This window comes from Leuciscus leuciscus (assembly GCF_965113295.1).
Source record: "Leuciscus leuciscus genome assembly, chromosome: 1".
Lineage (NCBI taxonomy): Eukaryota > Metazoa > Chordata > Actinopteri > Cypriniformes > Leuciscidae > Leuciscus > Leuciscus leuciscus.
The window spans coordinates 30,313,810-30,330,098 of record NC_138725.1 but is presented as its reverse complement, the minus strand read 5'-3'; the positions used below and the strand labels follow the sequence as shown (position 1 = coordinate 30,330,098).

Sequence of the window (16,289 nt, the reverse complement as noted above, 5' to 3'; positions counted from 1 at the left end):
CCTACCAATGCTAGGGGGGTTATCATTTGGCGGGGATTATTGGATTACATTGTGTCATTCACCGGTTAGAAAACTTTACAGTCCAGTGAGGGGAGAAACAGAAGTGCTTACTTGCATACGTATGTGATTGTGGAATGACTCCGGTTCAGAAGTCCAGCTGTTGACATAAAGGAAAGACTGCACTGTATTTCAGATTTATTCATTTGCGATTTCAGGACGAAGCGGCAACACAGTCGAATCTCTGCATAGGGCAAAGTCAGCGGTACATAACTGTTTTTAGTTCAGAAGTAAAGTTAGGTTGTTTGCCTGCCATTCTCACTCTGTCTGCACAGCATACGTGAAAAGTGAGGATGACATATGAAGTTTGCTTACGTGAACATCCTGCGCAGTGGTCTGCAAACACACGTTGACTGACTGGGAACACATGGTATCATTTCATTCGGAACGAACATTTTATGGTCCTATGCCTGCACAGACATAGTGATTAACATAACATAGTGATTGCTATCAGGTTATGAGGAGACTATCAACCAGCATAACAAAAATGTTTCTGTGGAGAATCACTATTGCACCTTTAAGTCGAACACACATTTTGTCTTCCTGGTCACATGGTCTGAGGTGCGGCCAAATATTTCATCAGTTCAGAGAGACTTTTTTGTGTGTGTTTTGGTATTGCCAAAAAAAAAACCAAAATGCCTTTTTTTTTAAGGATGAGGTATATGAAAAATATGAAAAAAAATGGAGCTGTTTGTTTTCTAAGTGAAGTTTAGAGGGTTAGACTGGGGGATACATGCCACTCAATAGAGAATAACATACAAACCACTTTATTTAAAGTTATTAAATTAACTCTTTATATTGCCTTTACGCTGATTAAATCAAGCTAACCTGATCTATGTCAGTTGTCTACATATGTCTTTAAATATACGGGGGACAGCATTTTGCACCGCTTCTGTAGAATGGCACAAATGTAACATTATATCTTCACTTTAAATGCCAAATACAAAGTGCATTACTTTAGTTGAATATAAGCTGAATATAAGCATTGAGTTTAATATATCGACATGGTTTTCTTGGTTTTGAAGCTCATAGCTATTGTTCTGGTAATCCGGTGAATTTTAATTTGTTTGTGAATTTGTTCACTACATCAGTAATGCATGTGAGAACCACGCTGAAAAAAAGGTGTAGAAAACTCTGTAAACTAAACTGTGAAAATCCTGGGGCAACATATCACGAAAAAGTAAACAATGTCATGGCATGTAATGTCTCAGCTAGGTAACTGCTATTAATTATAATCTTCTTTGAGAAGCAACAGAAAGTGTACCACATCCTGTTTGTCTGTAACGGAAATTACTTTGGTTTTGCTGCATTGCTGCAAATCTTGAGGAAAGTACTTCAGCTCACAAATACAAACTTGTTTGATAAAACTTTGATAAATCTGCATGCTTTTTTTTTTTTGTGTGACATTTTTTTTATTTTTTTTTTATAAAATACCAAGCACACATTTAAAAAAAAAAAAAAAAAAAAAAAAGGAACAAAGAGATGTGTATATTAACACAAAACTGTTTTTACGTGAACTGTGGTGTAGAAAAGCCACGAAGACAGTGAAATAGAAATTATGCGGATGTGTTTTAAAGCCTCCACAGGGGGACGCATGTGAGTTTTACGCACAGGTTTTATCAAATGTCATAGAAGTTTATGATACAATGGAGCGCAATGAAGGTATGTTGATCTCTCTTTAAAACTCTCTTTAAAACGTCAAGGTCTGTTACTGTTTGTGTATGTTGGCATTAATTAGTGTATTTGCTGCTTTGTTTTGACTTTAAACGCATGTTTCCGGTACTGAGAGAAAGGAAAACATGAGTGTAAAAATAACAACCAATAAGTTATTTAGTTGGGGTTCATTTTTTTTGTATATTTTTTTTTTTTATATAATCATCTTAGATATTAACATGTATTTTCAATTCCACATTGAATTTTGCACATTATACAATTCAAATTGAAATTTGCCTGCAAAATGCTTCCATAGTTTTAGTGTCTCTTAGTGTAAAAACAATAATAGCAGCACATCTGACACATCTTTTGAAAGCTGATTTGTGAGTTGTTTGCATAAAATAATGATAAAAAAAAATATTTTGCACAGTGTGATGTATTCCCATCAATATTACCTTTTAAGACTAAAATGTACAAGAACATATCCAGTATGTTTGGCTTTTAAACTATACATAGGAAGTAAGTAACAAAGCTTCCTCCATTACATGGGTGGATCTGTTTTTTATACATACACTATGGTCTCTTCTGCTCACCAAGGCTGTATTTATTTGATCCAAAGCACAGCAAAAAGAGTAATATTGGGAAATATTTTTTTACTATTTAAAATAACAGTTTTCTACGGGAATATAAACATTTTTTTTAATTATTATTCCCATGATTTCAATGGATTACTCCATCATTCTAATGTGCTTATTTGCTGTTGTTGTCAAGTTATGTTTTTCATAAACTGAAAAACCCCATTATAAAAATCCAGAGGAAAATCTTGAGGGAATCACTGGCAAATTAGTCAGCATGATCTTTCTTTTCAATTTAATCTCTGTCTGCCATATTGCAGTTTGATATCAAACAAATGCTAGTTTTAGACATCAACATGATTCGTTTTAACTGACGTTCAGTGCAAGCTGTGTTTGAGCTTTATGTCAAACAAACATTGGCATCAGACATCAACCCAGTTAATTTGTTAATTGTTAATCGAAATTTGATGTCTGTCCGATGTAGGAGTCCATGTCTGTTGTACTGTATCTTACATTAGTACTTTAAACTAATAAAAAAAAAATTGCAGCATACTCTACTCGTACTCACTTTTTTTTGTTCCTACTATCCCCCTGCAGCCATAGCAGATTAAGCCAACATAACATTTTAAGACAACATAACAACATGCTTGCTGGGAACATACAGTATGAGTAAAAAAGTCAAATTTGTGACCGTTTTTTTGTGCCTGCAGTCTGAATGTAGAATATCCTACACTGTAAAAATAAATATGTAGAAAAAAAACGGTGAACCGCATGGCAGCACAGGGTGCCAAACGTTTGCTATTAATGGAAAAAACAGTCAAAGACTATCAACTGAAGTAACATGTTTAGACTGCAACAGACAAAAAGGCAAGCCAACCATAAACTACATCAAATTAACATTGAAATATTGGCAGCCCAGTCTTATTGTAATTCCTTTAACAGTATGTTACTGTAGTAATACAGTGAATGTATTTCATTTGAGTCCACTAATAAAGAATATTGCTTAATATAAATTTAAGCTAGAAAACCATACACAAACCATACACGTTTCATGGTGGGTTTTTTTATACCATTCATGATGACACCTGCTGTCCACAATCAGAATCACACTGTCTGAAAAATAAATACATTTGAAAATGGTAAAATGCATGGAAGCACAGGGTGCCAAACGGGTGCCAAACAAGAACAACAACTGACCATTAAGCACGTCTGGGATGTGAATGGCATGAAGCGACCTCAGATGCTTCTGACTCCAAAGGATGAGATGGCCGGCGAGTTGCGACATGCGACGGGAGCGTAGACCACCTTGTTGGCTGATGTACGCAACGGTCGCAGTGCTGTCTGTATGGACCAGTACGTATAGCGGCACCTTGAAGAGGCTCAGCCCAAGACATACTGCTAGCAACTCGAGGCAGTTGATGTGACAATGCAGTTGGGGACCTGTCCACATGCCCGAGACTGTATGCCCATTGTACGTGGCCCCCCAACCGGTGGCAGAGGCATCCGTGAAGACCATAGCATGCCTGGACACTTGTTCTAGGGGAACTCCTGCCCATAGAAATGAAGGGTCCGACCACGGGCTGAAAGATTGGTGACAGTGCGTGGTGATGGAAACCCGGTACGGGCCATTTTGCCACACCCATCTTGGAACTCTGCAGTGAACGAAGCAACTCTGCTGAAGCGGTCTCATATGAAGCAACTGGAGTGGCGTTACTGCGCCATATGCCCCAGGAGCCTCTGAAAAAGGCTGCTGCCCTGCCTCTGAACAAATTCAAGCAGTTCAACACTGACTAGACGTGCTCCTCTTTGAGGCGCACTGTCTGTTGACCGTGTTCAGCTTCATAGTGAGATAAGAGATCCTCTGCACGGGGGAGAGTTTGCTCTTGTCCCAGTTGACCTGAAGCTCCAACAGGCTGAGGTGACTGAGCACCATGTCCCTGTGTTCGCATAACTGCTCTCGCAACTGGGCCACTATGAGCCACTCGTTGAGATACTTGAGAATGCGAACCCTGTGTTCTCTCAGTGGAACAATGGCTGCCGCCGCGACCTTCATAAAGACGCGAGGCGAAAGTCACAGGCCGCCCCGATAAACTTGTCATCCAGCCTTGAGGGTTCGGGACATGATGGAGGATTCCACTCAAGCCCGACGCTCGCGGCGGCCCAGGAAATCATAGCAGTCAGCTCCGGGTCTGATTTGGGCAATGCTACGGTAACACAGCTGAATTATCATCCCCAGAGAACTCGTGCTCACCCTCTGATGCAGCGATCGACATTTGATCATCCGGCAGATCCCCGAAAGAAACGACTGGCTCCGCCAGGAGGGGCCAGCAAGCTCTCTCGGAAGCTCCATGGTTTTTGGTGTGATAAAGGAGTGTTGGGCCTGTGGAGGTGGTCTCGTCGAGGAAGCCAACACTCTAACCTTTAGATCCCCAGTGCTATTAGCCAAAGTAGCCCTCTTCTGATTCCCACCAGAAGAGGAGTTAGATCGGGAGCTGGAACGCTCGTGCCTGCTCTTTTAGGGAAACCGTTCTCTCTAGTGCTGAAGCGCACAGGGGATGGCCACGGCCAACAGCAGGAAATAGTGCAGCCCATTGTGGCACTCAAAAACCAAAACTAAAGTCTCACTGTTGCTGAGTGACAGCAAACTCAGGAAGGCTCAATGCCCAGAGCTGTAAAAAAAGCTTCTTTTTTTTTTCAGTCGTGATCACCGCTGAAAAGCACTGTCACACCAACTCCATGAGAGACTTCTTCCCAGAAACAACGAAAGGCTCGTCGAACACTCTGTGAACCAGTAGAGCTTAACATACACAGTGCTTGGCTCTGAAGCGAAAGTCAAATATGCGATGCACCTACTGCTTGTTATATACCTGTGCTGCGAGGCGATGCTAAATGTGCATTAGCTTGTTTAGTTTACACTCAAAGTGGATTGGTCTCTCAAGCGAGATCCCATTTTTGTCGGCCCACCTCCGTGTACGTCAAGAGTGACCGACTGAAAGGGAACGCCACATATTTGGTCGTTGTGCAATCATTTTTCAATCTTTTTGTTTAAAGTGCCCCTATAATGCCATTTTAAAGTCTCAAGATTTTGTTTTGGAGGTCTCCTACAATAGGTTTTACATGCATCAAAGGTAAAAAAAAAAAGGTTTAATTTTCTCATAATAAACATTGCACATCACCACATTTTTCAATGATTCTCAAACGACTCCATGGATGAATCAATCTCTCTAAATCCCCCCTTTTCGTCAGCTACTGTTACGGCCCTTGCCATAACACAAAAGAGGGTCAACACAGAAGGCTCAGTCCAATAGGATTTTTATTAACAAACAATAATCATAACATAACGTTTGGGAGAAAAGGAATAAGGGAAACCGAAAACGACCGCCGCACCAATCCCGCCTCCCAGATGTAACAACGGGGCTCCTTGTATCAACGCTCCTCTTACACTGTCCACAGGTGTAGAGAATCTGCTCATAATAAGACATGTAATACACATTTCCAACCACTAGAGGGCAGACAACACATTAATAATCTTTAATCACTGTGAATAAGAACTATATTGTTTGTTTGATGCTAATTATATAATAAAAAGAAAGACTGATTAAACGAAATATAGCCTGTGCTTGCAAAGATAACATGGTTGTATAAAGTTTACTTTTTGTTTAGTCATTTTGCTTCCACATTGCTGGAAATATATCATATCATATCAAATCATGTATGTCTTTTATTATATAAATACTTTATACACAGCAAAATCCCCAGTGTTAAATTAACACTGAAAAGTTTGAATTATATAAACTCTTAGCAGAGTGTTAAATGAACACTGAAGCAGTGTTAAAGTTAATGAGCTAATTAAGTGAATATTTGAGTGATGATTGAGCATTATTGAAGACACCTGATGTTAACAAGCAGAATCACTGAAGGAGAAAATCACACATTGTAAGTTACCATTATGGTGATGGGTGTTTGCTTTAGTTGGGCTCTTGACCCTTATATGTTTACTTTAGATTTTGTTTGTCTGCTGTTGTTGATTTATAACAGTCAGATGAACAAAGAACTAATGTGATCTGAATCACACTTTTCAGTGTTAATTTAACACTGGGGATTTTGCTGTGTAGCATAGAAAATGTCCTGTTAAAAAAAAAAAAAAAAAAAAAAATGGATGCATAACACCGATGTGTGAGACGAGAATTAGCTATATATTATAATAAAATTAACATTACCTTGTTTAAAAAGCATTTTATATATCGATATAACTATAGATATATAATATTATGCACAATCTGTCATACCCACTGAACACCTAAGTGAACACCAAGTAAACTAACCCTGGATCATGAGCTGCAACGGAACGGGTTGTGTTCAAAGAGTGGCTTGCTATGGCTACTTATATACCCTTAAAGTTATACCTCCGTTTTTGGAACTGAAAGTAGTTGAGTTTACCCGCTTACACTGTAAAAAATTTCTAACCCTCCCAAATCAAAAATTTCAAGTGACCGATAACATCTAAATTTTTCAATTGGCCAAGTGAAATTCTTGTTGCAATAGTCTGTTAACATTGGCTCAATGAGAAATAATACGTCAGACTAATTGAAAAATTTAGATGTTATCGGTCACTTGAAATTTTTGACTTGGGGATGTAATTTTTTTTACAGTGTACTTACCCTTAAACATATACTAAACATGTACTATGTCACATAACCTGCTTTCTGGAATACCCCCCAGGAATACGCCTCTGAACCGTGACACCCTGGTTAAACACATTGGGCCCCACATGGCTATGCTGGTTACTTTATGTATTTGCTTTATGTAAAAATGGTTTGATTAAGAAATAAAGCCACATTACATATTCAACTTTGTTTTTAAGTGGCACTCATATGAGTTTAAGCATCACTACATTTTAAACTGAGATTGTGTTTTAATTGTATATTGTTTAAACATCTCTATTTTCTTAGTACTTTAAATTTATCCGATGAACATCCAATAAAACAAAGTCATAAGTATGTACATGTATATATGTGTTTGTCACTTCTAGCACCAATGTAATTTGAAATGATCAGGTACAGTACATGTATATGCAGTAATATTTTTCTCCTGTGAAAAACAATGAAATGCTGTTAAAAATTGTGTGTGTGTGTGTGTGTGTGTTTTAGAGAGTGTTGAAGAATGTGTCAGAAGACAGTGAAACTACCCTTTGGGACGAGCTGCGTTTGACAGTGAAGTTCCTCCAGATGTTGTAGAGAGAGTCGGAGTCAACCGTCCTCCTCAGCTGCTCCAGACAAACATCTCAGAGTGTGTTAATACTAGAACACACTAGTGTTAATACTATAAAAAAACTTCACTTTGGAAAAGATGAGCAGGGTGAAACAAATGCTGAAAGTATTTGGTGAAGAGGCTATTAACCGCACAACTAATGAAAGCACACATGATGCTAAAGAGGCAACTGAACCCGGCTCATCACTGGACGAAGACAACAGCAGACCTGTGCATTCTTTCAAAGAGGTTAAAGCATATGATGACAGCCATAAAGACAAAAATGAAGAAAAAAGAAGTATATCCAGTTTCCTGGGTATCCCAGCACCTTGTAAGTATTCAAGATTGTGCTGCATTTTAGATACTTAAATAAACTTGCATTATATGTACAAATGAATGTAATTGCATTTAATGACAACATACAAAATCAAATGCTATATGTAGCACAGAGAGGGACATGTTGACACATATACAGACACTTGATCTGATGAATATGGATTTATATCTGATGAATACATATTTACTCTTATTAATTTACCAGGCACTTTCATTCATGACCAAAATATTTCATTATTAACAATTTACATCATTGTGACATCACACTATGGTGTCACAATATAGTTAAAAGTGCTAATTATTAATTTAGCAGATGTTTCTTTGCAAAGCAACTTACAATCAATAGCATAACTAATATATGTGTGTGTTTTATTTTGATTGCAGGGAGCAAAAGAGAGAGAAGTCCAGATGCCAGTCGCCCTAACAGTAAGTCTATGTGTAAGTCTCAGTGTATTCTACTTAATATAAAAGTCCATTATTTATTTTTGTACGTTTTCCAGTGTCAAAGCTGAATCTGGTTGTGTGCGGGATCGACGAGAAATTAAAATCCTCCATATCAGAGCTGATCCTGCAGAAAACAAATATAAGATCAAAGTGTGTGAGGAGAGACGTGAAACGTCATGGTCGTCTGATCAGTCTGGTGAAGATTCCACAACTCAGTCGGCTCTCAGAGCAGGAAGTGATGCGTCAAACTCTCCGCTGTGTGTCTCTTTGTGATCCTGGAGTTCATGTTTTCCTCATCATCATTCCTGATGCTCCATTCAATAATGAAGACAAAGCAGAAATGGAGAAGATCCAGAAGATATTTGACTCCAGAGAGCATTTAATGCTGATCTTCACCTCGGACCTTTCTGTTGGAGACTTAGTGACAGATTTAGTCAAATCAGAAACTCTGAGATCAATCAGACTATATGGTGATCAGTACAGAGTGATGGGGTTAAAGGAACCTGAAAACTCAAGACAGATACCAGAACTACTGGATTATATAGAGAACTTGAAGACTAAACCATATTCACTTCAGATGTATGTGAAAGCTCAAGAGAACAGAGTCAGGTATGAAACAGAAGATAAATATAAAGAAGAACTGAAGAGACTGGAGAATGAAAATAAAGACTTAAAACAAGAGGACAGAGCCAGGCGTGAAACAGAAGAGAAATATAAAGAAGAACTGAAGAGACTGGAGAATGAAAATAAAGAGTTAAAACAGAAGATACCATCACAGGGTGAGTGTATTTTACTCTCAAAATCTCTGATAGGACCCATTATGATTTTCTCTGCAAAACCCCCTGTGTTAAGTCCCCCTGAGGTGAAAATCAGGGTTTTAATATTGTTTATATGTCTATGTGGTGTTTTTAACACTAGAACTACCGGAATTCCATAACTACTAGAACGATCATAGCGGTCATTCTGACCGTTCATACTTTGACGTTCATATGGCCGTACTGAACGTCATTTTCGTCATGTCATATCTATTGTACATGTTAACCTTCTCTTTTCCAATGAAGCTTTTAATTCCTGTCGTCATAGCCCTTAAAACAAGCACAAAAGAAAGATTGCACCGACAGGTTCTGCCTCTATTTGAGGAACGTTTTGCGTCAAAATAATATTTTTTTTCACCGCACTCACCACGTAGACATGCACAAAAGTTAGGAAACGTCAAAGCTTCATACCGTTTAGTACAGCCCTGTTTGTAAATAAGTTCAATAATCAATACAAAATCTAAAAATAAATGGATCTACAATGATAGGTAATGATAAACAGTACACAACATTTTAATTCAAATGAATGTGAAAATGTATACAAACAGCCTAAGAAAAAAACATGAACATTCGCTAAACAAGAAAACGAACTGCTTTAGAACGATTAGTTTCAGTGAACAAAAAATATTAACGAACAAAATCAGCTTAACTGCCCATTCGAACGGCGCAAACAAACACCCCGCATCATTGACGCTTACGCACATTCCACACAGGTAAACACCGCCTTTCGTGTGCAGCTCCCACACACTTTGTGACATTTGGCACATGTCTCCTTGGTTTTATTTTGTTCGTGTGATGAAGTCCCTCCACGAAACTTGCAATGTAGCGGACTTATGATATCTATAACGCGTGCGGTCAAAATGACCGTTATGGTCATTCTAGGTAGAAATAGTCAGAACTGTTTAGTGTTTTGTGATTTTAATAAAATAACAGTGTCAGAATAAAATATACACATATTTAGGAAAAGTCAGAGTCCTACAGCCACATTTATTTTATTTTAACAAAGTTATTACATTGTAAAATTTAAAAACGGTCAAAATGACCGCCTTGGGAGTTCTAGTGTTAATATACTTTGAGACAAACCATGTGCAGAAAAAGTCAAGGACCATTGCTGAGTATTTTGTCCTTAAAACGGCAGTGAACCAAAGACTCAGGGCCCTATTTTAACAATCTGAAACGTAGTATCAAAGTACCAAATGCGAAACGCAAGTAACTTTGTGGGCGGATCTCACAAATCTAAAATGGGTTGGTCTGAAGTAGCTACATTACTCATAGGTGTGGTTTGGGCGTAGCGTGAAAAAAAACAATCAGAGCGACATCTCACATTCCCTTTAAGAGCAGGCGTGCTTGTTCCATGGCGGATTGCTATCATAACGGTGGATTTACCAGGCGCACGCCAGGAGCGGTTCTATTATACCAGCGAATTCTGTCTGTGAACTGAATTTCCAGAAAAAGTGGTTTTGCAGCAAGACAACGACCCCAGACACACAAGTCGTTCTAAAAAAAATTGTTAAAGAAGAACAAAGTTAATGTTCTGGAATGGCTGAGTCAAAGTCCAGACCTTAATCCATCTGAAATGTTGTGTAAGGAAAGACCTGAAGCAAGCAGTTAATTTGAGGAAACCCACCAACATCTCAGAGTTGAAGCTGTTCTGTACCGAGGAATTGGCTAAAATTCCTCAAAGTCGTGCAGGACTGATCAGCAACTCAAAACATTTAGTTGCCATTATTTCTGTTCAAGGGGGTCTCAACAGATACTGAAAGCAAGAGTTCACTTGCCACACAGATATATAAAACTTTTTTTTTCTTCTTTGTTTACTTTTAGGACTTCTGTGAACGTGATGATGTTTTGGATCATATTTATGCAGAAATATACAAAATTCTAAAAGGTTCACAAACGTTAAACCTATATGCTACGTGTCCTGTCATGATTGTGCCACTTTTGTTACTGTTTTATTACTCTTTCTTCCTTTCCTATAATATAAATTAACAAAGAAGAGCATCATTCTACTTTGAAAATGTATTTAAATTCAGCGATGTCAAATATATATATATATATATATATATATATATAAAATTTTGTGTTTCATGTTCTTCAGATCAATCAGATGATCCAGAGGGTCTGAGGATTGTGCTGATCGGGAGAACAGGAAGTGGAAAGAGTGCAACAGGAAACACTATTCTGGGAAGAAATGAGTTTCAGAGCCAATCAAGCTCAGATTCAGTGACAACTGTTTGTCAGAAGGGAGTTGGTGAAGTTGATGGTCGATCAGTAGCTGTTGTTGATACTCCAGGACTCTTTGACACAACACTGTCAAATGAAAAACTGGTGGCAGAAATAATGAAATGTGTTTCAATGTCTTCACCTGGACCTCATGTGTTTGTCATTGTGTTGAGTTTGGGGAGATTCACCAAGGAGGAATCAGACACTGTAGATCTGATAAAGAATATCTTTGGCCCAAAATCTGCTCAGTTCAGCATCGTTCTGTTCACTAGAGGAGATGATCTAGACAATGTCACCATGGAAAACTATGTGAAGGGAAGTAGCTCTGCTGAACTGAAGAAACTGATCAGAGATTGTGGAAACAGATTCCTGGCTTTCAATAACAGAGAAAAACGAGACAAAACTCAAGTGATTCAACTGTTGAACATGGTAGAAGAAGTGAAAAATAGTAATGATGGTCGATACTTCACTAACAGCATGTTTGAGGAGGCAGAGATGTCCATTAAAAAGAGAATGGAGGAAATACTGAAAGAGAGAGAAAGAGAAATTCAGAATCAGAGAGAAGAATTACAAACCAATATGAGATAGAAATGAAAAACATGATGAAGAGACTCGAGGAAGAGAAACAAAGAGCAGACGAAGCGAAAATGAAAATGGAGAATCAGTTGAAAGAAAAAGAGGAAAAACTCAGAAAAGAGTTTGAAGAAAGAGAGAAAACAGAACAAAAGATCCGAGAGATTGAAAACCAGAAACAATCAGAAGAGGAAAAACAGCGAAGAACTGAATATCATCAAAAAATAGAAGAGATGAAGAGAGAGATTGAACATCAGAGATTACAGTATGAAAAACAGCAAAAAGAAAAACAAGAAGAAGATAAAAAGAGAGAAGAAAAATACAGACAAGATCAAGAGAAGATGAGAAATGAACAAGAGCGCATTATTGCAGAATTACAGATTAAACAAGAAGAAGAAACAAAAAATAGAGAATCTGAGGAGAAAATGAGGAATAAAGAAGAAGAAGAGGAGAGACAGAGATGGGAGAGAGAAATAAAAGAGTCTGAAAATGACAAAAAAGAGATTCAAGAGGAAATTAAACGACAACAGAGAAAATGGGAGGAAAACAAGAAACGACAGATGAGAGAACGAGAGGAAGAAGAAAGAAAGAGAAAAGAGAAACATGAGGAGCAACTGAGAGAAAAACGAGAAGAACTGGAGAAAATGATAAAAAAAATTAAAATAGAGACAGAAATAGAAAGACAGAAGATAGAAGAGGAGAGACAGAAACAGAGAAGAGAAAGAGAAGACAAAGAGAGAGAATATGAGGAAAAAACACATGAAATGAAAATACATAATGAACAACTAGAACGAGAGAGAAAAGAGGAGTGGGAAAGAAGAAAACAAGCAGATGATGAGAGACGAGAAGAAGAGAGAAAGAGATGGGAGAAAATGATTGAAGATCTGAAACGAGAACAAGAAGAAGAGAAAAAGAGAAGAGAAACAGAGGAGAAGAACAGACAAGAAAGAGAAGAGAGAGAGCGAGATGAAATAAAACAGCAACATGAAGAGGAAATAAAAGACATTAAGAAGAAACATGAAGATGAAGCCAGAAAACAAGCAGAAGAACTGAATGATTTCAGAGAGAGAAAAGAGCAACTCAAAGAGATGCTGGACGATCGTCAGAAACAACAGGAAATAATGGAAAAACTCTATCAACACCTGAAAGAAGAGAAAGTCAAAGAAATAAGAGAACAAAAAAACAAGAAAGAAAAAGAAAGACAAGAGCTACTACAAGAAATTGAAAAACTGAAAAATAAAAAAAGTTGTGTTGTTATGTGATACTTTGTAAAAGCACAAATATGATATGTCATACAAATGAATGGCAATTTTAAACAACATATTACAAGCTTAATATATATATATATAGGCTATATATATATATTTTTTTTTTTTTTTATTTTTTTTTTTTATTTTTTTTTTTATGTTATTTGATTGAAATGGCTTGCATTTTGGGGAGGGAAGGACCCAGCTAAGAGGGAACGTTCTCATAAATTTGGCTAAGATTCTGATTCTGATTCTCTCAAAGTTATGAACAAATGTTCTTTCAGTAACCTTAATACAATTTTTGTTCAATGTTATCAGGCCTATAATAATGTTCTCAAAAGTTTAGCAGAAAAACATTATTTGTAAATTTTGTGGAAGTTTCGAGTTGTAGAAGTTTTTATGTCCTCAATGTTGGGAGTAAACGTTCTTAAAACAACAACTTGGAACATCCTTAAAACATTTAGAATGACAAATAACTTTAAGTGAATAGGGTTGTGTGTGCTGTTATATATAGGGGTGGTATAATGCCCCTTTTTACAAGATGTAAAATAAGTCTCTGATGTCCCCTGAGTGATTTTGTGAGGTTTTAGGTGTCTGTCCCTTTAAATGCAAATGAGCTGCTGCTGCCGGCACAGAGGGCGGAGCTACAACAGCTTGTGTGTTAGCAGCTCCGATTACCTCACTCAGACACACACTGAAAATGTCAGAAACTGCTGCCTTTTATGTTCAAACCGGAGTCGGACAAAGATGGAGAGACTCAAGAAGCATGAGAACATGTAGAATGCAACAGGATGTTTCTGAATGGTTAGTTGATGAATTTATGTGATGTGGAGTTAGCTATCTTCAAGTCTTTGATTAGCATATTCTGTCATGATAATCTATATTCTGTCATGATAATCGTGTGGGAACTGTTGTAAGATATGAGCCAGAGAATATATGCGATCATGAATATAGAACAGGTATAGTTTAGTTTAATTACGGTTATAAACTATGTTGTCATCTTGCTTTAATGGCATGCTATTGCATTTGTGTTATGTACTGTATTGCAATAAATGTAAAAAGATGAATGTGACAGCTTGAACAGACTCATAAATGTGCTCTACTACAACAACTCTTCCTCTTCGCAACACTGCCACATCCACTTTGTTGCTTGCGTGTTCCCGGGGGAAAGGGTTTATGTAAATTTTAGGGTCAGTGATGCTATAACGAATAAGCTCATTGTAGTCCTTACCAGCCATTTGTTGTAGTCCTTTAAAAGTGATTCCTTTGCTTTGAACTTTGAATGTTGTAACTTTGCAGATGTTGTTTATGTTCGAACAGCAACATTACACACTAACTAAAAAAAAAAAGAAAAAAAAGAAAAGTGAAATCATAATCAAAAGAACATCCTTGGAAAGTGGGATTGTTTTGTAGCCTGTCCCATAGTTATGTTCCTGACTTTTCATTTAAATTCATGTAAAGAATATGCAAGTGTTTACTAAACACTTTTTAAAAAAAGTTAATGAAATCTCCATATATTGTCATGAATTATTGATGAATGTTCTCATAATTTTATCAGAAAACGTCTTTGAACAAAATTCTTCAAATGCACGTTAAATATTAAGGATGGCTTAAATGGCTTAAGGTTCATTTGACCACACTCAGTGTTAAAAAAAAAAAAAAAAAAGTATTGCATCTGCTTCCTCTAAGCAACATCAGTTTACTTAATCTTTATTATTCTTTAACCTATTTTTTTTTTCTTGTTTGTGCTACTAATTTAAATGCAGAGTTATGGGGAAAATGGGTGTATTAAATGTGCAATAAGACTTTATTTTCGGTCTTCTCGACTTTGTGGTGGACGAGCTACTGAGACACATCCAACACACTCAAGGTAAAATGTATTCCCATCAGAAATGAGCTTGAGCAAAATGTCACACCTGTACTTTAACTTTCACTTTTGAATCATGTGACACTGTTTCTCTCCGACAGGAGGCGCTGTGACTCCCAGATGACTTATAAATGATTACAAGGATTATTCTTATATAGACATTTTTCATGAGTAAATGATGGCACCACCATTAAAAATTCGAACTTCCTATTGAATGCTGTCCTGTTCCGGTCTCCATATGAACTCATTCTATGAGCGCCCATCTGTTTCAAATGCAGATAACTTCGTGTCATTTACACACTCATTAAACTTTAAAGGTTGAGGCACTGACAAAAGAAGGTCACTGAACACTGTAAATGAATGGCGCTCTGGCGAGCCATGCGCTGATGAAAAGGGTATGTCTACCTCAGATTTAACATTTGGTCTGTACGTCCGGCATCAGGTAATAACATTAATATAATTTATGGTGGAGAAAGCTGCTTATTTGAACAAAAGTAACCGTGAAGAATTTAATATAAACACAGCTTTTGTGTCTTTATCAACTTTTCCATATATAGCTACTACTGGCCCTGATAAACATCACATAATACTTACCGCTTGCTCCATTTCTGTAAATCTGAATGAATGACTCTACCCGTTGCTCTAGTCTTCATCAACAGCCCTGCTGGTGAGATCAACTAACAGCAGATGGAGATTATGAATCAATAATCTATTGATATTCCTGCAGTTCTCGGATGTGAAATGTTGTATTTTCAACTGAATTTAAACCACTGAATTTGTGGAAGCTAAATAAAATGGACTGAAATTTGCCTGTTGAATATTATAGAATGTATTTTTAAACAGAATTAATATTTTGGAAGTGAAATCTGAAAGATATGGATCATTTTTAATAATGAAAATGTGAATTAAATTATTCACAGCTTAAATATACAACCATGTTGAATTTCAGCCCATAAAAATGCAAGCCCTAAAAATACAATGTATAAAAATGCAAGCACAGTTAATGCAATGTCCAATTCAACAAGCTTTTTTTTTCCCAAAAACATTTGGCATTATTTTACTTCCATACCCGGTGTTCCTCATTCCCCAAACAGTCCCCTTAATTAGTTATCAGGACTAGATCCGAAAGCACAACACACATTACACAAAGTTCATTCATTATATTAGAACTTTCGCAAAAGGCGAGCAAAAAATTATCCTGGAAAATACTGTCAGTCTAGAATGAAAAGGTTGTCAAATATTGCTGTAT

The 16,289-nt window shown here is 37.1% G+C and overlaps 1 protein-coding gene and 2 long non-coding RNA genes across 3 annotated transcripts in view; 1 reads left to right on the top strand and 2 right to left on the bottom strand.

The window, feature by feature from the left end:
- The window catches only part of LOC309503405, a 311,403-nt gene that overhangs the window by 117,240 nt on the left and 177,874 nt on the right, over positions 1-16,289 (bottom strand). The gene's annotated exons all lie outside the window — the stretch shown is intronic.
- LOC309499476 (uncharacterized protein) lies at positions 1,462-14,245 on the top strand. The gene is made up of 5 exons (XM_082170734.1): positions 1,462-1,719; positions 7,436-7,866; positions 8,256-8,297; positions 8,372-9,094; positions 11,229-14,245. Exons 2-5 carry the CDS (start codon positions 7,635-7,637, stop codon positions 11,939-11,941), a joined length of 1,710 nt encoding a protein of 569 aa, XP_082026860.1. The 5' UTR covers positions 1,462-1,719; positions 7,436-7,634; the 3' UTR covers positions 11,942-14,245.
- Positions 2,448-7,440, bottom strand: LOC309503840. The gene is made up of 2 exons (XR_014207887.1): positions 6,961-7,440; positions 2,448-6,747 (listed from the first exon to the last, which is right to left on the bottom strand). It is a non-coding gene; the product is annotated as an uncharacterized lncRNA (long non-coding RNA).

Excerpts from the sequence above, each read along its gene's own strand:
- LOC309499476 (XM_082170734.1), top strand. The coding sequence starts at position 7,635 with ATGAGCAGGGTGAAACAAATGCTGAAAGTATTTGGTGAAGAGGCTATT. Across the intron at positions 7,867-8,255 it reads CCTGGGTATCCCAGCACCTT|GGAGCAAAAGAGAGAGAAGT; the intron begins GTAAGTATTCAA and ends TTTTGATTGCAG. Across the intron at positions 8,298-8,371 it reads AGATGCCAGTCGCCCTAACA|TGTCAAAGCTGAATCTGGTT; the intron begins GTAAGTCTATGT and ends TACGTTTTCCAG.